Here is a 23,521-nt window from a genome sequence, read left to right as displayed (position 1 = left end):
GAGGGGTAAATGAGGGTACTGAAAGGGTAAGGGGAGTCCTTAGGGCGGTCCTGGAAGAGTAAATGAGGGTCTGAAAGGGTAAACTGAAAGGGTTCTGAGGGGGCAGGAAAAACAGGGGGTCCTGAGGGGGGGAATGGGGTCCTGGCAGGGAAAACTGGGGTCTTCAGGGAGGAATGGGGTCCTGGCGACGTAAATCAGGGTCCTGAGGGGCAATTGGGTCTTCGCAGGGTGCCCGAAGGCCCCACGCCCATCCCGGAAGGGTCCCATTGTCCCCAAGGGCTCCCGGCTGTCCCCAAGGTCCCCCAGTCTCTCCCACCCCACACCAATCACGGGTTTTATTCCCTTTTTTACCTTTTCCGGCTTTTTCCCGCCCCAGGCCCGACCGCCCCCGTTGCCATGGCGACCGCTCGGGCCCATCCCCATGGCAAACGCTGCTCCCGCCCCTTCTGCATCGCCATTGGCTGTTTCGCCGCGCCTCGCGAGCGCTGATTGGATGACAGCGGCAGAGGGCGGGAACAGAAGCCTGGAAGCGGTCACCCGTTGCCATGGAGACCTTGTTCGCGCGTTCCCATGGTAACAGACGTCCCCACCCTTCCTATGCTGCCATTGGCTGTTGTGCTCGGGAACGAGAGCGCTGATTGGCTGGGTATGGAGGGGGCGGGGCTAAAGGCAGAAGGGTCCCCAAAAGGGTCCCCGATGTCCCCAAAGGGACCTTTGAGGTCCCCAACCCCCGCGATGACCAACCCAGGGGGGTCCCCAATGTCTCCAAGGGGGTCCCTGGTGTCCCCAAAAGGATTCCCGATGTCCCCAAGGCCACCATGACCATCCCGGGGGGGTCCCCAATGTCCCCCAAGTGATCCCCAAAAGGGTCTTTGGTGTCCCCAAGGGGGCCCTCGATGTCCCCAGGAAGGTCCCCGATGTCCCCAAAATGTCCCCCAAGGGGTCTCTGATGTCCCCAAACCCCCCCCACGGCCATCCCAGGGGGCTCCCCACTGTCCCCAAGGGGTCCCTAAGGGGGTCCCCGGTGTGTCCCCAAGGGTTCCTTGATGTCCCCAAAAGTGTCCCCAAAATTCCCCAGGGGGTCCCCGATGAGTCCCCGATGTCCCCAAAGTGTCCCCAATCCTCCCCCCCAGGCCACGCCAGGGCTGTCACCGAGGTGCCCCGCTGTCCCCCAGGTCATCCACCCCCAAAATTTGGGATTTTTGACCCCAAAACCCCTCAAACTCCGCTGCCCAAATTCACTTTATTGGGGCCCCCGGCGGCTCCGGGTCTGGGGGGGGGCTCGGGGGAGGCTCAGGGACCCCAAAACTGGGGGGGGAACCCTCGGGGGGACCCCGGGGGCCGTTTTGGGATGGAATTTGGGGCTTTTTGGGGCGGGTTTGGGGTTTTTTTTGAGTTCCTTGGATTTGGGGGGGGTCTGCGCCCGCTCCGGGTCCTGGGGGCCTCCAGGGGGGGATCTGGGGACCCCAACATTGGGGTTGGGACCCCCTGAAAGACTCCGGGGCTGCTTGGGGTTTTTTTGGGGTGGATTTGGTTTTTTTTTGGGCAGGTTTGGGGTTTTTTTTGGGTGACCCTGAATTTGGGGGGTCCTGAGGGGGATTTTGGGGGGGGTCCCCCGATGGCTCCGGGTCCTGGGGGGATCCTGTGGGGGATCTGGGACCCCAAAATCGGGGTCAGGACCCTCTGAGTGACCCTGAGGTCGTTTTGGGGTTTTTTTTTGGGTGGATTTGGGTTTTTTTTGGGGTGGATTTTGCGGGTTTTTTGGGGGGTCCCTGAATTTGGGGTTTTTGAGGGGGGGATTTTGGGGGGGGTCTCCGCCCACTCCGGGTCCTGGGGGGGCTCGGGCGGGGGGGGTGGAGGCCCCAAAATGGGGGCCCAGGAGTGGGTTTGGGGTGGGGGTACTTTGGGTGGGATTTGGGCATTTCTGGGGGGGATTTTTTTGTTTCTGGGAGGGATTTGGGGTTTTTTTGGGATGCGTTTTTGCTTTTTTGGGTGGGATTTGGGTTTTTTGGGGTGGGATCTGGGGTTTTTTTGGGAGGGATTTGGGGGTTCTTGGGAGGGATTTTTCCGTTTCTGGGTGGGATTTGGGGGTTTTGGGGTGGGATTTTTTTGGTTTTGGGTGGGATTTGGGATATTTTGGGCGGGATTCGAGGTATTTTGGGTGGGATTTTTTTTGTTTTGGGTGGGATTTGTGTTTTTTTGGGTGGAATTTTGGAGTTGTTGGGTGAGATTTGGGGGATTTTTCAGGGGGCTCAGGGGTGTTTTGGGGGGGCTGGGGGGGCTGCCAGGGGGCTCAGCAGGAACGGGGCCAGCTCCAGGCGCTGCTGCAGGACCCCCGAGAGCAGGCAGCTCAGCCGAGGAGCAGCGGGAGCCGCGCGGCCACGGCCGGGGGCCACAGCCAGCGGTCCTGGGGACACGAGATCACCAGGACACAGGGCTGGGGGAAAAACCCCAAAAACACAGTGAGGAACCCCAAATAACCACAGTGAGGAACCCCAAATAACCCACTGAGAAACCCCAAAAACCCCAGAGAGAAACCTCAGATAACCCAGAGAAAAAACCCAAATAACCCAGAGAAAAACCCCAAATAACCCAGAGAGAAACCCCAAATAACCCAGAGAAAAAACCCAAATAACCCAGAGAAAACCCCCAAATAACCCAGTGAGAAACCCCAAATAACCCACACAGCCTGGTCCTGGAGACACAAGATCACCAGGATACCTGGCTGGGGGAAAAAACCCCATCAGAAACCCCAAATACCCCGTGAGGAACCCCAAAAAAACCCAGAGAAAAACCCCAAATACACTACACAGCCTGGTCCTAGGGACAGGAAATGATCACCCCACCCAGCTGGGCAGAAAAAAAAACAGTAAGGAACCCCCAAAAACCCCATGAGAAACCCTCAAAAACCCCATGAGAAACCCCAAAAACCCCATTGAGAAACCCCAAAAACCCAGAGAGGAACCTCAAAAACCCCATCAGAAACCCCAAACCCAAACGGGATCCCAGCAGTCCTTGGGACAGTAAAGGACCAGCACCCGGGGCTGGGGGGGAAACAGGATCAGGACCCCAAAAGCCCTCTCAGAAACTCCAAATACCCCAAAAGAACCCCAAAAACCCAGTGAGGAACCCCCAAACCCCACTAAACCCACTCGTGGGGGACACAAGATCACCAGAGCATGGGGGCTGGGGGAAAATGGGGTCAGGAGGTCAAATTCCACCAAAACCCCAAAAAAAAACCCACAAAAACACCCAATGAGAAACCCCCCAAACCACCAAATACCCCAAAAATATCCCCCCAAAAAACCCCGAAACCCCCCAAAACCCAGTGAGAAAGCCCCAAAGCCCCCAAAAACTGAATGAGAAACCCCCAAAACCCCCCCAAAAAACCCAAACACCTTCAAAACACCCCGTGAGAAACCCCAAAAAACCCCCAATCCCTCCAATGTCCCCAATCCCCCCCAATGTCCCCATTATCCCCAAAATCACTAAAGTCCCCAATCCCCTGGTGTCCCCCACTGTCCCCTATCTCCCCCCATGTCCCAATGTCCCTGATGTCCCCAATGTCCCCCTGTCCCCATTGTCCCCTCACCGCGTGTTCCCGGGGCAGCTGTGGCAGGAAGGTGCCACCACAGCAGGTGACAATGTCCCGCATGTCCTCGGGGCACGGGCTGGACACTGGGGGTGACGTGCACCTGGTACCCCTGGGGACAGAGGGGACATCAGGGGGACAGTGGGGACATTCAGGGAGTTGGGGGACATTGGGGACAGTGGGAGACTGGGGACATTCGGGGGTTGGGGACATTGGGGGGTTGGGAGATTGGGGGGTTGGGGACTCTCAGGGACATGGAGGGTGATGGGGGAACGCTGGGGACATTAAGGAGGTTGGGGACATTGAGGACACTCAGGGACATTGGGGGGACATAGGGGGACATTGGGGGTATTGGAGGTTGGGGGACATTTGGGGACATTAGGGGTGGTGGGGAGACACAGGATATTGAGGACACTCAGAGACATTGGGGGGACATTGAGGTATTGGGGACATTGGGGACAGTGGGAGACTGGGGGGCACTGGGGACATTTGTGTCATTGTCACCTGCAGGAGGGGGTGACACCATGCCCAGGGCTGGCACAGGGATGGGTTTAGATGACATTTGGGGACATTGTCACCTGCAGCAGGGGCTGTTGCTGTGCCTGGGGCTGGGTCAGGGATGTGTTTAGATGACGTCTGGGGACATTGGGGACATTTGGGGACATTGTCACCTGCAGCAGGGGCCGCTCCCGGGCCCGGGCCAGCGCCGGGCGCAGGCGGAAGCCGAAGCGCCGCTCACAGGAGGGGTCCCGGGGCAGGAAGGGACCTGGGGACAGCGGGCGGGCCACTGTGGGAACTCTGGGGACAACGGGGACACAGGGGTCACACACGGCCACCAGAGCCACTCCAGTGTCCCCAAGGCCACCCCCCTTGTCCCCAGAGTCCCTTTGACTGTCCCCAGGTCCTTTCCCTTGACCCCCAAGGCCACCCCCAGTCCCCAAGGCCCCTCCCCTTGTCCCCAAGACTATCCCAATGTCCCCACATCTGCTCCCAGTGTCCCTGAGTTCCCCCTGTCCCCAAGGTCACTCCACCCGTCCCTAAAGTCCCCAAGGCCAATCCCCCTTGTCACCGTGTCCCCTATGTCCCTCTGTCCCCAAGGCCACTCCAGCTGTCTCCAATGTCCCCAAAATCCCCATTGTCCCCAAGGCCAACCAATGTCCCCAAATCCCCCCAAAGTCCCCAACACCACCCCGCTGTCCCCCAATGTCCCCAAATCCCTCTCCTTCTCCCCAAACCCCCCTGATTGCCCCCCAGCCCTGATTGTCCCCCAGTGTCACCTGCAGCAGCCACTGGGAGGGTGACAATGGGGACATCCCTGCCAAGGGCACACAGGAACTTCAGTGTCCTCAGTGTTCCCAATCCCCCACGTCCCCCTCCATGTCCCCCAGTGTCCCCCAGTGCCCTGATATCCCCAACCCCTTCAACTGTCCCCGGTGTCACCGCTGTCCCCAGTGTCCCCAACCCCCCTGTTGTCCCCGATGTCACCAGCAGCAGCCACTGGGGGGTTGACAATGAGGACGCCCATGGCGAGGGGCACACAGGAACTTCAGTGTCCCCAGTCCCCCGATTGTCCCCAATCCCCAATGGCCCCGATGTCCCCAGTGTCCCCAATGTTCCCAACCCCTGATTGTCCCAAATCCCCCCAAAGTCCCCAGTGTCCCCAATTCCCACTGTCCCCCAATGTCCCCTGCAGCAGCCACTGGGGTGTGACAATGGGGGACACCCCTGCCTAGTGCATGCAGGAACTTCAGTGTCCCAAATGTCCCCAATCCCCCAATGTCCCCAGTCCCCAAATGTCCCCAGTCCCCGTGTCCCCAATTTCCCCAAATGGCCCCAATGACCCCAATCCCCAATGTCCTCCCAATGTCCCTGCTGTCCCCATCCCCCGCCATGTCCCCGATGTCACCTCTAGCAGCCACTGGGGGGTGACAATGGGGACGCCCCTGCCCAGGGCACACAGGAACTTCAGTGTCCGGCGGATGCCATCGGTCACCAGGTGGCTGCAATCGTGCACCGACGTGGCCTCGGTGCCACCCAGCGTCCCCAGGGCCACCCGCAGCGCCGGGGAGGCCACCAGGCCCGTGAACAGCACCTGGGGACATCATTGGGGACATCCCTGAGTGCCACCAGGCCTGGGAACAGCACTTCGGGACACATTGGGGACATTCCTGAGTACCACCAGGTCTGGGGACAGCACCTGGGGACATTGGGGACATCAGTGGGGCAGCCCTGGGGGGTTGGGGACATCTAGGGGGCACTGAGACAGGTTGGGGACACATTCAGGACACACTGGGGGACATCCCAGAGGGGTTGGGGACACCTGGGGGACAGTGGGACAGGTTTGGGACAGTTTGGGGACACAGTGGGGACATCCCTGGGGGACTCAGGATCAGGGGACACTGTGGGGACATTCCCAGGTGCCACCAGAACAGCAGCTGGGGACACAGTGGGGGAGGGGATGGGGGGGCAGTGGTCCATACTGGGGAGCACTGGGGGGCACTGAGGGGGTACTGGTCTGTAATGGTATGTGCTGGTCTGTACTGGTTTGTACTGGTCTGTACTGGTTTGTACTGGTCTGTACTGGTCCATGCTGGTCTGTACTGGGAGGTCACTGGGGTGTCCCTGGGGGGGGGTCACTGTGCTATATTGGAGTCACTCAGGAGTCACTGGGGGAGTACTGGTCCATACTGGTCTGTACTGGTCCATATTGGTTAATACTGGTCCACACTGGTCCTTACCCGGATGTGGGCGGAGCCCGGCGCTGCCGGGGGCGGAGCCTGCGCTTGGCATCCCCTGTTGGCTCCGCCTCCTCTGGGGATGAGGTCACCACCGAGCCCTGCCCATTTCCTTTTATGGACATTGAGGGTGGGGCTACTTTAAGCCCTGCCCCTGCTTGGTTCCGCCCCCTTTGGGGGCAGGGCTTGGGTGAGGGGCGGGGCTTGGAGCCCTCGAGAATGTCCCCTTCTGGGAGGGGGCGGAGCCTCTTGTGGCTCCACCCCCTCTGCTCTCAGCCAATCGCCGACTGCGCCGCACCTGGGGGAGAGGGGCTGGGATGGGACGCCAAAATCCAACCGGAACCCCAAAAGTTCACAGGGAACCCCCCCAAAACCCTCCCAGGAACCCCCAAAATCCACCTGCCACCCCCCAACATCCCCCAAATTCCATTGAGAACCCCCCAAAAATTCCACCTCGGACCCCCAAATATCACCCAGGACCCCCAAAAATTCACCTGAAAGCCCCCCAAACCACAGTGGGTCTCCCAAAATGCACCGGGCACCCCCAAAAATGCACCGGGAACCCCAAAGCCCACTTGGAACCTCCCAAAACCCCACTTGGGCGCCCCCAGAATTCACGGGGAACCCCAAAAAAATCCACCTGGAGCCCCCCCAAAATCCCTTCGGAGCCCCCAGAATTGACCAAAAAATCAGCTGGGACCCCCTCCAAATTCACCTGCAGGGTGGGCGGAGCTTCTGCTTCCTCCTGGGCGGGGCTTGGGGGATCCCCAACATCTGGATTTGGGGCCTCTTGCTCCACATCTGGAATTTGGGATTCATCCGGGTCCCTTTTGGGGCTTTCTGGGCACCCCACATCTGGGTCAGGGGGCAGGAACAGCTGGGTGGCCACCTCTGGATCCAGGCCAGGGCTCCCCAGCTCCTCCACATCTGGATTTGGGGTATTTCACCTCCACATCTGGAATCTCAGGGACTTTTGGGGCCGTTTGGGGTCGTTTTGAGGCTGCCACATCTGGATTTGGGGCTGCCTCCTCCACATCTGGATCAGCACCCCCCAGCAACATCCTGTGGCCCCCCAGTGACCCCTCCACATCTGGATTTGGGCTCTTCATGTCCACATCTGGAATTCTGGGCGGGTTTAGGGGACTTTTGTGTGGTTTTGGGGACCCAACACCTGGATCTGAGGGTCCTTCCCCCTCCACATCTGGATCAGGGGGCAGAAACAGCTGGGTGGCCACATCCAAGTCCTCCTCCCCCTCCACATCTGGATCTGGGTTCTCCACCCTCACATTGGGAATTTTGGGGTAATTTGAGGCCATTTTGGGTTGTTTTGGACCCAGAACATCTGGATTTGGGCTGACCCCCCACACGTGGATGTGGAGGCAAGAACAGCTGTGTGGCCACATCTGGATCCAGGGAGGGCAGCCCTTCCACATCTGGAATTTTGGGGTCCTTTGGGGTCATTTTGGGGCTTTCTGGGCTCCCAACATCTGGAGAGGGGCAGGAACAGCTGTGTGGCCACATCTGGATCTGACTCCTCTTCCTCCTCCACATCTGGGTTTTTGGGGTCCTTTGGGGCCATTTTGGGGCTTTCTGGGCTCCCAACGTCTGGAGAGGGCAGGAACAGCTGGGTGGCTACATCTGGATCTGATTCCTCTTCCTCCTCCACATCTGGAATTTCGTGTGGCTTCTGAGTCATTTGGAGTTGTTTTGGGCTCCTAACATCTGGATCTGCCTCAGCCTCCCCAACATCTGGATTTGGGGGGAGGAACAGCTGGGTGGCCCCATCTGGATCCCACCCTTCCTCTTCCCCCTCCACATCTGGAGTTTTGGCCACATTTTGGGTCCTTTGGTGCCTCCCAACACCTGGATTTGGGGGTTTCAGCCCAACATCTGGTGTTTCGGGAACATTTTGGGTAATTTTCTGTCTTTTGGACAGCTGAACATCTGGATCAGCCTCATCCTCTTCCACATCTGGGCCACTTTCTACCACCAAGGCTCCACATCTGGATTCAGAGCCTCCAACAGCTGGATTTGGGGGTCAGTGTTGGGCACATCTGGAGTTTCAGGCACATTTGGGGTAATTTTCCGTCTTTTTAAGGGCCGAACATCTGGACCCTTCTCATCCTCCTCCACATCTGTCTCGCTGTCCACCAGCAGCATCGCACCACCCAATTTTTGTGCCTGAAACATCTGGATTTGGCGTTTTCAGCCTCACATCTGGAGTTTCAGGCACGTTTGGGGCTGGTTTCAGTCTTTTTAGGGATCCAACATCTGGACTTGCCTCCTCCTCCACATCTGTGTCGCTGTCATCCAGCAGCGCCCGGTGACCCCTCTGTGACCCCTCCACAGCTGGACTTGGGGGCTGTGTGGGCACATCTGGAGTTTGGAGCATGTTTTGAGGATTTTTCCATCTTCTTGAAGGACAAACATCTGGATTCCCTTCCTCCTCCTCCACATCTGTGTCACTGTCCACCAGTAGTGCCTGACGCCCATTTTTGGTCACTCCAACATCTGGATTTGGGGTCTGTGTCACCACATCTGGACTTTCAGGCACATTTTGGGTAATTTCAAGCTTTTTTAGGGTTTCAGCATCTGGATTCTCCTCCTCCACGTCTGTGTCACTGTCCACCAGGAATGTCTGACGCCCGATTTTGGGGCCAGAAACATCTGGATTTGGGGTCTTTGCAGCCACATCTGGAGTTTCGGGGACGTTTTGGGTCCCTCTGAGCCATTTTGGGGGCTCCACATCTGGATCCTCCTCCACATCTATGTCGCTGCTGTCCACCAGCATCTGACACCCGATTGTGGGGCCTGAAACATCTGGATTTGGTGTCCCCCATCGCACATCTGCAGTTTTGGGCACATTCTGGGTCCTCCTGAGCCTTTTTGGTGGCTGCACATCTGGATCCGTGTCCACATCTGTGTCGCTGTCCATCACCAACGTATGATGACCAATTTTGGGCCTTTCCACAGCTGGATTTGGGGTCTCCACCCCCACATCTAGAATTCTGGGCACATTTTGGGTCACTTTGAGCCTTTTTGGGGGCTGCACATCCAGATTCACTTTCTCTTCCATATCTGTATCGCTGTCCAGCAGCAGCATCCGGGAATGGAGTTTTGGGCCCGAAACATCAGGATTTGGGGCCGTTGCTGCCACATCTGGCGTTTCAGGCACGTTTTGGGTCATCCTGAGTTGTTTTGGGAGCTGCACATCTGGATTCTCCTCCTCCCCCTCCACATCTGTGTCACTGTCCACCAGCATTGTCCAGTGTCCAGTTTTGGGCGTTCCCACAGCTGGATTTGGGGTTTCCACCTCCACATCTGGAATTGCAGGCATGTTTTGGGTCAGTTTGAGCCTTTTCTGGGGTGGCACATCTGGATCCTCTTCCACATCTGTGTCACTGTCCACCACCTGCATCCCACATCGCGTTTTTGGGCCTGAAACATCTGGATTTGGGGTCTTTGCTACCACATCTGGAGTTTCTGAGACATTTTGGGTCATTTTCAGTCGTTTTGGGGGCTCCGCATCTGGATCAACCTCCTCCTCCTCCACATCTGTGTCGCTCTCCACCTGCAGCGTCCCACGCCCATTTTTCAGCCATGGAACATCTGGATTTGAGATTTTCAGCCCCACATCTGGTGTTTCAGGCACATTTTGGGTCATTTTAAGATGTTTTGGGGGGCCAACATCTGGATTTGGCCCCTCGTCCTCCACATCTGTGTCGCTGTCCACCAGCAGCATGCGGTGCCCATTTTTGGGCCTGCAGCACATCTGGATTTGGGGTTTCTGCTGCCACATCTGGAGCCTCCAAAGTGTTTTGAGCTGCTTTGGGCGTTTTTGGGTCCTCAGCATCTGGATCTGGCCCCTTCCCAATGACATCTGGGGCGTTCCGGGGGCAGGAAGGCGTTTTTGCGGGCCCTTAACATCTGTGGGCACAGCTGGATCATCCAAGGCACTGCAAAGGAGGGGTTGGGAGGCTTCAGGAGCTTGAGACCCCCCCCCAAAATCCCCCAAGGATCCCAAAAATTACCCAAAGAGCCCCCAAAACCCTTTTGGGAACTCCCCAAACGGCCCCAAAACTCTCCAAAAATGCCCAGGGACCCCCAAAAATGCCCTCAAATTGCCCCAAGGACCCAACCCCCCCCCCGCGAACACCCAAAATGACCCCAAGGACAGCTTCAAACTGTTCCAGGGACCCCCCAGAACTCAAACCTCCCCCAAATCCCCCTAAACCGCCCCAGGACCCTCCCAAACACCCCCAAATTCTCCAAGGCACCCCACAAAATCACCCAGAGACTCCCAAGCTGCCCCCAAAGGACCCAAGCCACCCCAGAGGCCCCAAAAGCCCTGCCTGGGACCCCCCCAAACTGCTCCAAAAAGACCTAACAAACACAGGGACCCCCCAAAACTCCCAAGGCTGCACCCAAATGACCCAAAATCCCACAAGGATGCCCCAAAACTGCACCCAAAAGACCCAAAATCCCCCCATGGACTCCCAGTCCCCCCTTAGGAACCTCAAATTCTCTCACAGAACCCCCAAAGCCCCTCAGGCAGCCCAAATTCCCTCATGGGATTCCCCAACTCCCCTCACAGAATTCCCAAACGTCCCTCAAGAACCCCAAACCCCCTTCAGAAACCCCAAATTCCTCATAGAACCGCCAATCCCTGTCATGCACCCCAAATTTCCCTCAGAGACCACAAACCTCCCTCAGGAACCTGAAATTCCCTCGCAGAAACCCCAATCCCTGTCATGCACCCCAAATTTCCCTCAGAGACCACAAACCTCCCTCAGGAACCTGAAATTCCCTCACAGAAACCCCAATCCCCAGCAGGGGCGCCCCAAACCCTTCAACCCCCCTCAGAGAGACCAAACTTCCCTCAGGAACCCCAGATTCCCTCACGGAACCCCCAACTCCCCTCATGGATCCCAAACTTCCCTTAGGAACACCCAACCTCCCTCAGGGACCCACAAATCCCCTCAGGAACCCCCAAATTTCTCTCTGGAACCCCAAATTGCCAAACCAAGCCCCCAAACATCCCTCAGAGAGCCCAAACTTTCCTCAGGATCCTCCAATCCCCGCCAGAACCCCTCCCCAATCTCCCTCAGGAAATGCCCCAAAACTGCCCCCGAGGCCCAAAGTCCTCACCAGGACCGCTCCAACCCCCGCTGAGACCGCCAAATCCCTCCAGGAGCCCCCAGATCACCCACGGACCCCAAATCCCCCCAAATTTCCCTCAGGGACCCCCAAAAGCGGCTCCCTCCCGCTCACCCCTCCCGCGCCATCACCGACGGGCCCCGCCCCCAGCGCTCCCATTGGCCTCCCCTTCTGCGCGCCAACGCCCATCCGCTCTTCCCAATGGCTGCTGTGCATGTCGATCATCGCCAGACCACAGAGACGGGGCGGGGAGGTCCTCCGAGAGCGCCGGAGCGTCGGTGGGCGGGGCTTAAGAGAGGTTGTAAGCCAATTGGAGAGCAGAGAGCTGGACTGACAACGAGATTGACCAATAGAAGGATGGAAAGGGGCGGCGCCGACCAATGGGAGCCGCGGCTTTGTCCTATATGAGCGCGCGCGGGGCCGCAGCTGCCGCCATTTTCACCGCTGTTGCGCTCGCGCCTTTGCTCCGCTCTTAAAGGGGCCGCGCCGCCTCTTTACGTTTTTTAATTCAGTTTTCCGAGCGCCTCCGCGCCGTCCGGTTGGGCCCGAGCTCCCCCGCCAGACTCCGCCGCCGCCATGAGGGAGATCGTCCACATCCAGGCGGGCCAATGCGGCAACCAGATCGGCGCCAAGGTGAGCGCGGCGGGCCCCGCCTCCATCCCCCGCCGCGGCGGCGTGGCCCCTTTAAGAGCCTCCCCACCCTCCGCGCGCCAAGACAAAGGGTGACCCAAAGCAGGGCGATATTACCCCAAAATTGCCGCTTTCCCGCCGCAGAAGCACCTGTGAGGGAAGGGGGCAGTGCTCAATGGGGCGCATTTGGGGTGAAAATGGAGAGATTTTGCTACTAAATGAAGATTTTCGGTGGCCGAGCGCGCTCCCCCACATGCGGCCGCAAAATGGCGGTTCAGGGCGGTGGCCCCGAACCGCGGCAAGTTCGCCTCCAAAATCGCCTGGTTTGGGGTGTTTTGAGGGAAAAATCATTATTTTTTCCCAGTTTAAATTACCCTTTCGTAGGTTTGGCTGCGAATGCCGCATTTTGCCCGAAATTGAGGGGGTCCAGCCGAGAATGGGCGGGGAAGGCGCCAAAATGGCGGCGAAGAATTCCGAAATTAAAGGATTCAGCCCCAGAATTAATTTTTTCACAACAACAGGTTCATAATTAAATTTAAAACATGATTGGTTTGGCTTTTTTTAACATTTTACTTTAAATGCTACTTTTTCAGACTGAAATCGGTTTCTTTTACCCCCTAATTAGGTATTTTCGTCCCTAAAATCCGCTATTTTCACGGCAGAACTCCCAATTTTACATCAAAAATGTGGATTTTGTGCCCTAAAATGAAGATTTTTGACCCCCAAACGGGGCGTGACGCCCCGAGGGGTCAGACCCGAGAATGGGAGGATTTAACCCATGAAAAAGCAGCTTAATACCCGCAATAAAGGTTTTTAGCCTCTAAATAAGAGGCGTATTCCCATTTTCTGTTCCAAAATGAGATTTTTTTTTTTAATCCGCAAAACGAAGATTTTTAAGCTTCCTCTAAACCGCGCTATTTTATGACCAAAAAAAAAGGTTTTTTTATTCCTTAGATGTGGATTTTGGGTCTTTAAATTGTAATAGTCATTCCTAAAATTAATGTTTTTCTTCCCTTGAATCAGCTTTCTTCCCTGAAATGCCCTTTTTACCGCTGAAATGGATTATTTTCTTCTCCAAAAAAAGATACTTTAGTTCTTAAAATGCTAACGTTTTGTATTTAAGTAACTGGTTTTTTTCATTGATTAGGTTTTTTTGTTGCCAAAATGCAGATTTTTGGCCCCAAAACATTTTCATTTTCCCAGCCCCAAAATGGAGTTTCAGAACTCCAGCTCAGCGTCGTTGTTTTACAAAACAAGATTTCGCTGCAAAATCAAAATTCCTATCCCCAAAACGGGGAGTTTTGAGGAGAATAAAGGGCTGGGTTTATTTCCTAGAAGCTGATTTTGGGTTAAAGTCTGGATTTTCTGCAGCTCATGGGGAGTTCCCAGCCCCAAAATGGAGGTTTCCAGCCCCAAAATGGAGGGTCGGGGAAGAATTGCAGCTTTGTGCTCACAAATCGGCTTTTTTTTTTTTTTTTTTTTTTACCTCAAAATTATTACTTTTCCTCCAAAATGAACGGGTTTTATTTAATTTTCTTTTTTAAGCACAAACTGGTGATATTTGCCCAAAAAAAGCATTGTTTTAGGCCTCGGAATTTGCAATTGTTCACATCGTCTTGTCATTTTGCTGTTTCAGAAATCCCTTTCCCCCCCCGAATATTCATTTCAGCCCCAAAACGGCCGCTTTTAACCCCATATTTCATTTTTTTCTTTAAATGTCCTTTTCTACCCTTTTCAGCCCCAGACCCGTCTCTTTGTGTCCGCAGACTGCATTTCCTGCCCCCTAAATGAACATTTCCATTTTCTGCCCCACACCGAAATCTTTGTTCTCCAAAACGCCTCAAATTGGAATTTATAACTCTAAAAAGCATTTTTTTTTTAGCTCTGGGAAGGAGGTTTTGAACCAAAATTGCGATTTTGAGGCCCAAAAACGTTTTTTTACTCTACAGAAAATATTGGTATTTAAAAGGTCAAATTTGCTGTCAAAAATGGTGGCTTAGCCCCAAATCTGCATTTTTTCACCCCAAAATTTGCAATTTTTACCTTTAAATATTCTTTCTCCCCCATAATCCATATTCGTGTCACTAAAACCTCAATTTCAATTACAAACCCCCATTTTTCCTCAAAAATTGTAATATTTAACCCTGTGTTTCCCAAGGCTCCAAAATGCAGATTTTTTGCCCAAAATGCTGAATATTCTGAATTAGATCTTTTCAAACTCACTTTCTTTCTCATTGTCCAAAATACCCTTTTTTTACCCCAAATTAACATTTTTTTGAGCTAGTTTTTTCCTACATTCCCTGAAACTGCTCTTCTTTAACCTATTTATCTCAGCAGCCCCAAAATCACTTCATTTTTAGCCTATTTTCGCTCACAACCCTCTAAAATTCATTTTCTCATTTCCAAAATCAGCCTTTTAAAGCCCGTTTTCTCTTTATTTTTTACTTCATATCACTGGTTTCTAATCCTGTTTCCTGTCTCATTTCCAAAATTAATATTTTTAAGCCCTTTTTTCTTCTCGGACCCAAAAATTGTGGGTTTTAAAGTGCATTTCTCCCTCATGCCAAAACTACCATTTTTATTTCAAATCACCATTTTTTACCTCTTTTTTTTTAATTTACAATCCAAAAATTACCAGGTTTTAACCCAAATTAATTTTTTAGCCCCATTCTTTCTCCAGAGTCCCAAAATCCCCTTTTTTTTCCGCATTTCTCATCTGTAACTCCAAAATTGCCCTTTTTCACCTCATTTTCCCCTCATGCTGCGTTGTTCCCCCCCGCCCCCACCGGCCCATTTTAACCCCAAACCCCCACATTTGTAGAATCTCACCTTCAACTACAAAACTTGGAGCTGAATTTGGGTATAAAACCCTGATTTTGGGTCACAGAGAAGCTGATTTTGGGTGCAAAAAGCCGATTTTGGAGGTGTTGATTTGAATTTGAACTATTTGCCGCCATTTTCCCGCGTTCCCGCCCTTTTTATGGAGCGGGGCCGAGCTGCCCTGGCCACGCCCCCTCCCTCACATAGCTCCGCCCACTGCCCTCCCCCACGCCTCCAAAACCCCCCAAAAAATCCTGAAAATCGCCTTTTTCCCCCCCAAAAAGGGTCCTGGAGTGGCTTTGGGTTGTAGCCGCACCCTTTTGGGACCTGACCACAGCCTAAATTTATTTTTAAGGCTCCAAAAATCCCCATTTTTCAACCGAAAAGTGGTCCTGTCTGTGGGGGAAGTCTTGTGGATCCCGTGCCTCACTTGGCTACACTCCCAAATTCATTTAAATCCCTAAATCCTTCAGTTTTTCCCCAAAAACGCTGCCTAGGGGAGATGAGCATGGCCAGGTTTACATCTTGTTCTTTCTATAAGGTATCAAAATCCCCGTTTTTATCCCCAAAATAAATTCTGGGTGTCCCAAAATGGGTGTGGCCTGCCTCCCACACCCCTTTAACCCAGACCATGCCCCCAATTTCCTTTTAAGTCCTAATATTTTTTTCTCAAAATCTAGATATTTTGATGCTCTTCAGCTGCCATTTCCTGCCATACAGTCCTTGATTCTTACACCAAAATTCCTGAATTTTTTTTAGCCCCAAATCCTCATTTTTTTCCACTAAAATGAGGTCACTAAAAGTGGGCATGGTCCAGCTGCCCTCATCCCTCCTTGAGCTCCACCCCTTAACCGCAGTCACACCCACAACCCCCATTTCCTACCCTGAAATCCCCATTTTTAGCCTCAGAATCACTGGTTTGTTTGTTTGTTTGTTTGTTTTTTCTCCAAAACTATTTTTCTTAAAATTATGTCTGTGGCTCAACTGACCCCACCCCCTCCTTAAGCCCCACCATCTTTGACCCTTGGCCACTCCCCCAACCTCCTTTTACCCCCTCTACAACCCCCATTTCCCACTTTAAGATTCTAAATTTTTTCCTCAAAATTGAGTCTGGGGTGGGCATAGCCCAGCTGACCCCACCCCTCCTTATGCCCCACCCCTTTAACTCCCAACCCCCCATTTCTCATTTCAAAATCCCCATTTTTACCCCTAAGATCCCAATTTTTTCTCCTCCAAATCCTCTTTTTTCCCCCAAATCAGGTCCCAGTTGTCACAAAGTGGGCGTGGCCCAGCTGGTCCTGCCCCTTCAACTCCTGACCACACCTACAACCCACCTTTTCCCCCTAAAATCCCCATTTTCTTTCCCAAAACCTCCGGGTTTTTTCCCCAAATCCTCAATGTTTTGCCCTGAACCCTCTCCTGGGCTATCTCTGAGCTGTTTCCAAGCTGTCCACTTGTCCCCACAGTTCTGGGAGGTGATCAGTGACGAACACGGCATCGACCCCACGGGCACCTACCATGGGGACAGCGACCTGCAGCTGGACCGCATCAGTGTCTACTACAACGAGGCCACAGGTGGGGACACGTGGGGACAGCTGGTGGCACTTGGGGACAGCTGCTACAGCCCCTGGAGCTCCTCTGCCCTTCCCCCCCCCCTCATTGTGTCACTCATTAGTGGTGGGTGGCACCTGGTTGCACTTGTCACAACCCCCAGTGTCACTGTCTTTTGTTTGCCACCTCTTTCTGATGTCACTTTTTCACTTACAGTGTCATTTTGTCATTCCCACAGTTTTTTTTGTCACCCCCCATGTCACCTCATCCTCCCCATTGTCACCCTGTCCCCAGTGTCATCTCCATGTCACTGTATCCCCATGGTTCCCCCTCAGTGTCACCTTTGTCTGTCCTGCTGTCACCCCCCAGTGTCACCTTGTCCGTGCCCTGTATCACCTCATCTCCTGTGTTCCTGAGTGCCACCCCCTCCTTTGTCAGGCCAGTGGAGTCACCTTGTCCTGTCACCTCCCAGTGTCACCCCTCAGTGTCATTTGTCCACTGTCACCTTACAGTGTCCCCCTGTCACCTTCAATCCTGGGGATGCCCTGGTGTCAGATGTCCATTGCCACCTCCTCTGTCATCCTGTGACCCCCTCCCAGTGTCACCCCCAATTCTGTGACAACCCTCGGTGTCACTGCATCCTGTTCCCTCCCAGTGTCACCCTGTCCCCTGTAACCTCCATCTTGTCCCCATGGTGTCACTTGTCCCCTGTGACCCCCCCCCCCACCCTGTTCCCAGTGTCCCCGCCCACCCCGTGTCACCTGTCCATTGTCACCCCTCTGTGTCACTTGTCCCCTAGGACCCCCATCCTGTTCCTGATGTCCCCCCCAGTGCCACCTGTCTGTTGTCACTTTGTCCTCTCCGTGTCCCATTCTGGGCTGCTCTGGGGGAGTTTTTGGGGAATTCTGGGTGAATTTGACACTTCTGGGGTTATTGGGGAATTTTGGAGTACACTGGGGCATTTGGGGCTGGTTTGGGATAGATTTGGGGATTTGGGAGGATTTGGGGTGATTTGGGATGTTTTAGGTCATTACAGCTGGTTTTGGGGTGAATTGAGACCTTTTGGGGTCAATTTGGGAGGTTTTGGTTGTTTTAGGTTATTAGGGGTGGTTTTGGGGTGGATTTTGGGCATTTTGGGGGTGCTGTAGGGTTGAGGTTTAGGGGGTCTGGATTGGTTTTAGTTCATTTTGGGGTGTTCTGGGGCAGTCTTGTGTATTTTTGAGAGATTTTGAATATTTTAGGCTTGGTAAGAAGTCGGTTTGAGGTGACTTTAAAAGATTTTTGGGATGATTTTAAGCATTTTTGAGTAATTCTGGGTGTTCTGGGGTTGAGTTTAGGTGGGTTTGGAGAGACTTTTGGAGGGATTTTTCTGGGTTTTGAGTGGGTTTGGGGTTGATTCCAGGTGATCTGGGGTAATTTTGTGAATGCCCCACCTGGGATGGTTTTGGGGTGATTGTGGATGATTTAGGGGTGGTTTTGGGGCGACTACAGATATTTATGGGGTAATTCTCTGTCTTTGGAGGTGATTTTGACTTTTTTGGGGTGTCATTCCAGGTATTTTGGGGTGATTTGGGACATTTCTGGTATTTTTGGGGTGATTTTGGTGTTTCTTGGGGTAACTTGGGATATTTTGGGAGCTATTTTGGATTTTTCTGGGGCAGTTTTTGGGATTTCTGGGTTAACTCGGCGATTCCAGGTAGTTTTGGGGTAATTTTGGTGGTTTTGAGGTAATTGTGGATGTTTTGGGGGAAATCTGGGCAGTTTTGGGTGTTTCTGGGGGGAATTCAGGGTGTTTCTGGGGTAATTCGAGGTGGTTTGGGGGTGATTTGGAACAGTCTTGGGGTAATTCTGGGTGGTTTTGGGAGAATTCTGAATGATTTGGGGGTATATCCAGGGGTTTTGGGGTAATTCCAGGTGTTTATAGGGTGATTTGGGTGTTTTTAGGGTGATTCTGAGTGGTTTTGGGTTAATTCTGGGTGGTTTTGGGGTGACTCTTTTGGTTTTGGGTTGAATTCTCTGGGTTTTGGTCACTCCCCAGGGGGTAAATCGGTGCCCAGGGCCATGCTGGTGGTTTTGGGGTGAATTTCCCTGTTTTTGGTCCCTCCCAGGTGGTAAATACGTGCCCAGGGCCATCCTGGTGGACCTGGAGCCCGGCACCATGGACTCGGTGCGCTCCGGCCCCTTCGGGCAGATCTTCCGGCCCGACAACTTTGTGTTCGGTGAGTGACACTCCTAGAACATGCTTGGGGACACCTGGGACATACCTGGAGACATCTGGGGGCACATCTGAGACACCTGGGGGCTCTTGGGGACAGTTGAACACACTTGGGGACACCTGGGACACACCTGGGGGGATACCTGGGGGCACCTTGGGCATGCCTGGGGACATCTGGGACACCTGAGGGGACACCTGAGGGTGCACCTGGGGATACCTGAGGGGACACCTGGGAGCACATCTGGGGACACAACTGGGAGACTCCTGGGCACACTTGGGGACACCTGGGACACACCTAGGACATCTGGGGGCACACTTGGGGACATTTGGGACGTGCTTGGGGACATCTGGGATGCACCTGGAGACATCTGGGACACACCTGGAGGCTTCTGGGACATTGAGGACATCTGGAGACACCTTCAGGCACACTTGGGGACATCTTGGGTATGCCTGAGGACAGCTGGGATGCACCTGGAGACATTTGGGGGCTCCTGAGGGACATCTGGGGATGGTCGAGACACCTGGGGACTCTCAGCACATGGCAAGGACAGCTGCGGACACCTGGGGCACACCTGGGGACATTTTGGGATGTGCCTGGAGGTCCTGGGGGCATCTTGGGGACACATGGGGGCTGCTGAGGGACATTAGGGACACCTCTAGGTATTTGGGTAACACTTGGGGACTCTGGAGGGACATCAGGTTCATTTCAGGATGCACTTGGGGACACACGGCAATATTTGGGGCAGCTGGGGACATTCAGGACATGTAGGAACACCCCTGGGACAGCAGGTGGTGGCCTCAATGGATGGCAGGACCCCAAAGCAGAGATCAAGGTCCCCAGGTGTCCCCATGGTGGGGTTGGAGGTCCCAAGAGTGGCATGAAGGTCTCCAAGTGTCCCCAGAGATAAAGGTTGAAGGTCCCCAAAGTGGGATGAAGATCTGCGGGTGTCCCCCCATGGTTTGAAGGTCCTCAGGTGTCCCCAGGGTAGGGCTGAAGGTCCTAAAGAGGGAGCTGAGGATCCCTAAGTTGTCCCCAGGGTGGAGTTGAGCAGTCCCCAAGGGTGGCATGAAGGTCCCCAAGTGTTCTTCCAAGGTAAATTAAGAGATCCGCAGGGGTCCCCAAGGTAGGGATGAAACCCCAAGATCCCCAAAGATGGGTTTGAGAGTCCCCAACTGTCCTCAAGGTGGAGTTAAGGTCCTTGAGGATCCCCAAGGTGGGGTTGAAGGTCCCCAAGGGTGGGAGGAAGGTCCCAAAGGTGGTGAAGAGTTGCCCAAGGTCATCAGAAATGCTTTGAAGGACCTCAGAAATGGTTTGAGGGCCCCCAAGGTTTTCAGCATTATTCTGAAGATCTCCAGAGGTGATTAAAGGTTTTTCAAGGTTCCCAAAAATATTTTGAGAGTCTTCAAGGACCCCAGCATTGGTTTGAGGGTCTCCAGAGGTGGTTTGATGACCCCAGCCCAACCCCTCCGTGTCTCCCCCAGGCCAAAGGTCACCACAGGAAGGGGCCGAGCTGGGGGGGGGGGGCAGGGGTCATCCTCAGAGTTGCCTCGAAGGTCCCCAAAGATGGTTTGAAGATCCCCAAGGCGGCTTGAGCTTTCTCGAGGTGGGAATGGAGGTGCTTATCATCCCCAAAGGTGATTGAAGGGTTCTCAAGGTCATCAGGGTTGGATTGAAGGTCCCCAAAGGTGTTCTGAGGGTCTCCAGAAGAGGTTTGAGAGTCCCCAAGATGCTCAAGTCTGGTTCAAAGGTTCTCAAAGGTGATTTTGAGGCTCTCCAAGGTGGTTTTAAGGTTCTTGAAGTTATTAAAGGTGGTTTAAAGATCTCCAAAGGTGGTGTAAAGGTTCTCAAAAGTGGTTTGAAGACCCCAACCTTTCCATCCCTTTTCCAGGCCAAAGCGGTGCTGGCAACAACTGGGCCAAGGGTCACTACACGGAGGGTGCCGAGCTGGTGGACTCGGTGCTGGACGTGGTGCGCAAGGAGGCCGAGAGCTGCGACTGCCTGCAGGGCTTCCAGCTGACCCATTCCCTGGGCGGCGGCACCGGCTCGGGCATGGGCACGCTGCTCATCTCCAAGATCCGCGAGGAGTACCCCGACCGCATCATGAACACCTTCAGCGTGGTGCCGTCCCCCAAGGTGTCGGACACGGTGGTGGAGCCCTACAACGCCACGCTGTCCGTGCACCAGCTGGTGGAGAACACGGACGAGACCTACTGCATTGACAACGAGGCGCTCTACGACATCTGCTTCCGCACCCTCAAGCTGACCACGCCCACCTACGGCGACCTCAACCACCTGGTGTCGGCCACCATGAGCGGCGTCACCACCTGCCTGCGCTTCCCCGGCCAGCTCAACGCCGACCTGCGCAAGCTGGCCGTCAACATGGTGCCCTTCCCACGGCTGCACTTCTTCATGCCCGGCTTCGCGCCGCTGACCTCGCGGGGCAGCCAGCAGTACCGCGCCCTCACCGTGCCTGAGCTCACCCAGCAGGTCTTCGACGCCAAGAACATGATGGCCGCCTGCGACCCGCGGCACGGCCGATACCTGACGGTGGCCGCCGTTTTCCGTGGGCGTATGTCCATGAAGGAGGTGGACGAGCAGATGCTGAACGTGCAGAACAAGAACAGCTCCTACTTCGTGGAGTGGATCCCCAACAACGTGAAGACGGCCGTGTGCGACATCCCGCCGCGCGGCCTCAAGATGGCCGTCACCTTCATTGGCAACAGCACGGCCATCCAGGAGCTCTTCAAGCGCATCTCGGAGCAGTTCACGGCCATGTTCCGGCGCAAGGCCTTCCTGCACTGGTACACGGGTGAGGGCATGGACGAGATGGAGTTCACTGAGGCCGAGAGCAACATGAACGACCTTGTGTCCGAGTACCAGCAGTACCAGGACGCCACGGCCGAGGAGGAGGAGGATTTCGGCGAGGAGGCCGAAGAGGAGGCCTGAGGGGTTTCTCCGGAGGTCGTGGTCCTCGGCAGTGTTGCTCCTCCCCTTCCCGGTGTGTTGTCCCAGAGAGGCGTCAACCGGTGGGCGGCGCCTTTGGTGTCATCATCATTGTCCTTCATCATCGTCAGTGTTGGCCCTGGTCATCGGCGGCAGCAGAGTCCCCACCCGACCTTCAGCGTTGTCCTCAAGGTCCTCAACCTTCATCATCGTCATCCTGGAAGAGTCCCCAGCCTTCAGCATTGTCCTCAGAGTCCCCAGGCTTCACCATCTTTGAAGAGTCTCCAACCTTCATCATCATCAGTGAGTCCTTGGCCTTTGTCATCCTTGCAGAGTGTCCAATCTTGATCATGGTCAGACCTTCCAACTTCTGTCGTCTTCATCCTTGAAGAGTTCCCAATTTTCATCAGCATTGAAGAGTTACCAACCTTCATCATCATCTTTGAAGAGCCCCCAGCCTTCAGCGTTGCCCTCACAGTCCCCGACCTTCATCATGGTCATTCTTGAAGAGTCTGCAGTCTTCATCATCGTTGAAGTCTCCAATCCTGATCAACCTCCATGATTGTTGAAGGAACCCCAAGGTTCATCATTGTCAAGGAGTCTCCAGCCTTCATCATCATCCTCCTCACAGAGCCTCCAGGAGCTCCTGGTCTTCATCGTGGTCCTTGAAAAACCCTTGACCTTCATAGTCTTCATCATGGAAGAGCCTCCAAGAGTTTTTTGACCTTAAGTAGTCTCATCATGGAAGAGTTGCTGACCATCATCATCGTCACCTCTGCCCCTCCCCCGCTGCCACCGCGGCCTCCTGTCCCCTCCTCCCCCACTCTGGCTCCATTTTCTCCATTTTTTTGTAACTTTTCCCAAATTTTGTTCATTTTTCCCATTTTTTTTGTTTTTCCCCGCCTTTTTTATTACTTTCCATATTTTTGTCATTTTTTCCCTTTTTCGGTTTATTTTGCTCCTTTTTCCCTGTTTCAGTCTCTCTCGATTTTCACCCATTTTTCCTCATTTTTGGTTAGTTTCCCCCATTTTTAGTTTTTTTTTTCCAATTTTTGCTCTTTTATTTCCCATTTTTGGTTGCTCTCAGCCCAATTCCATTCCTTTTTTCCAACTTTTGGGTCCTTTCTCCCAGTTTTTGGTTGATTTTTCCCTATTTTTGCTCGGTCATTATTTTAACCATTTTTCCTCCTTTTGGCTTCATATTCACAATTTTAATGAATTTTTAAACAATTTTTTGTTCATTTTTCCCCATTTCTGTCCGTTTTTCCCGATTCCGTTGCCATTCCCGGTGTCCAGTCGCTCTCTCCCGTTTTTGGATGTTTTTGGTTTTTTTTCCCGTTTCTTTCGTTTTTCATATTGAAAAGTCGCCCCCGGGTCCGGAATAAACTCGGGATGGAAAAGCCACCGTGGGTGTCACCTGTGTCACCTCTGGGTCACCTGAGGGTCCCCAGTGTCACCTGCAGTATCCTGGGGTCACTTTAAGGCCACCTGAGGGGGTTCCAGTGTCACTTCAGGGTCACCTGGAGGTCCCCATGTCTATCTTGGGAGTCCCTGTGTCACCTGAAGGGTCTCGCTGTCACCTGGGGTGTCCTCGTGTCCCCAGCTGAAGGTCTCCAATTGTTACCTCTGTGACCTGGAGGTCCCAATGTCCCCTGGAAGGGGTCTCAGGTCACCTTGGAGGTCCCCATGTCCCCCCCAAGGGTCCCCAATGTCACCTGTGTCCCTCTTTAGGGTCCCTGTTGTCACCTGGGGTTACTCTGAGGGGTCCCTGATGTCACCTGGGGCATCTGTGTCCCCTTCGGTGCCCCCCCCCCCCCCCCCCCCCCCCCCGATGTCCCCAGGGTGTCCCCATGTCCTTTTGGGGTCCCCAGTTGCCC

At 54.2% G+C, this 23,521-nt stretch overlaps 3 protein-coding genes across 3 annotated transcripts in view; 1 reads left to right on the top strand and 2 right to left on the bottom strand.

The window, feature by feature from the left end:
- Positions 1-1,224: 1,224 nt before the first annotated feature.
- MDC1 (mediator of DNA damage checkpoint 1) lies at positions 1,225-12,045 on the bottom strand. Its single transcript, XM_054002178.1, is given in 11 exon segments — positions 1,225-2,357; positions 2,360-2,437; positions 3,593-3,664; positions 3,666-3,704; positions 4,264-4,374; positions 4,376-4,390; positions 5,499-5,684; positions 6,331-6,463; positions 7,860-8,076; positions 8,458-10,283; positions 11,599-12,045. Coding segments are annotated over 11 exon segments (2,796 nt in total). The 5' UTR covers positions 11,613-12,045; the 3' UTR covers positions 1,225-2,252.
- TUBB (tubulin beta class I) lies at positions 5,645-23,048 on the top strand. The gene is made up of 5 exons (XM_054002192.1): positions 5,645-5,774; positions 11,997-12,117; positions 16,401-16,509; positions 18,594-18,704; positions 20,590-23,048. The coding sequence occupies exons 2-5, from the start codon at positions 12,061-12,063 to the stop codon at positions 21,645-21,647; spliced, it is 1,335 nt and encodes a 444-aa protein (XP_053858167.1). The 5' UTR covers positions 5,645-5,774; positions 11,997-12,060; the 3' UTR covers positions 21,648-23,048.
- Positions 18,991-23,521, bottom strand: part of FLOT1 (flotillin 1) — a 15,815-nt gene continuing 11,284 nt past the window's right edge. The window contains exon 13 of the mRNA XM_054002190.1: positions 18,991-19,221. Within this exon, the coding sequence (XP_053858165.1) occupies positions 18,996-19,221 (226 nt within the window). The 3' untranslated portion in view covers positions 18,991-18,995. The remainder of the gene's footprint in view (positions 19,222-23,521) is intronic.

Source organism: Vidua macroura, chromosome 37 (genome assembly GCF_024509145.1).
Source record: "Vidua macroura isolate BioBank_ID:100142 chromosome 37, ASM2450914v1, whole genome shotgun sequence".
In the NCBI taxonomy this organism is placed as follows: Eukaryota; Metazoa; Chordata; class Aves; order Passeriformes; family Viduidae; genus Vidua; species Vidua macroura.
Note: the sequence above shows the minus strand (reverse complement) of the source record. Positions and strands in the feature narration are given on the sequence as shown.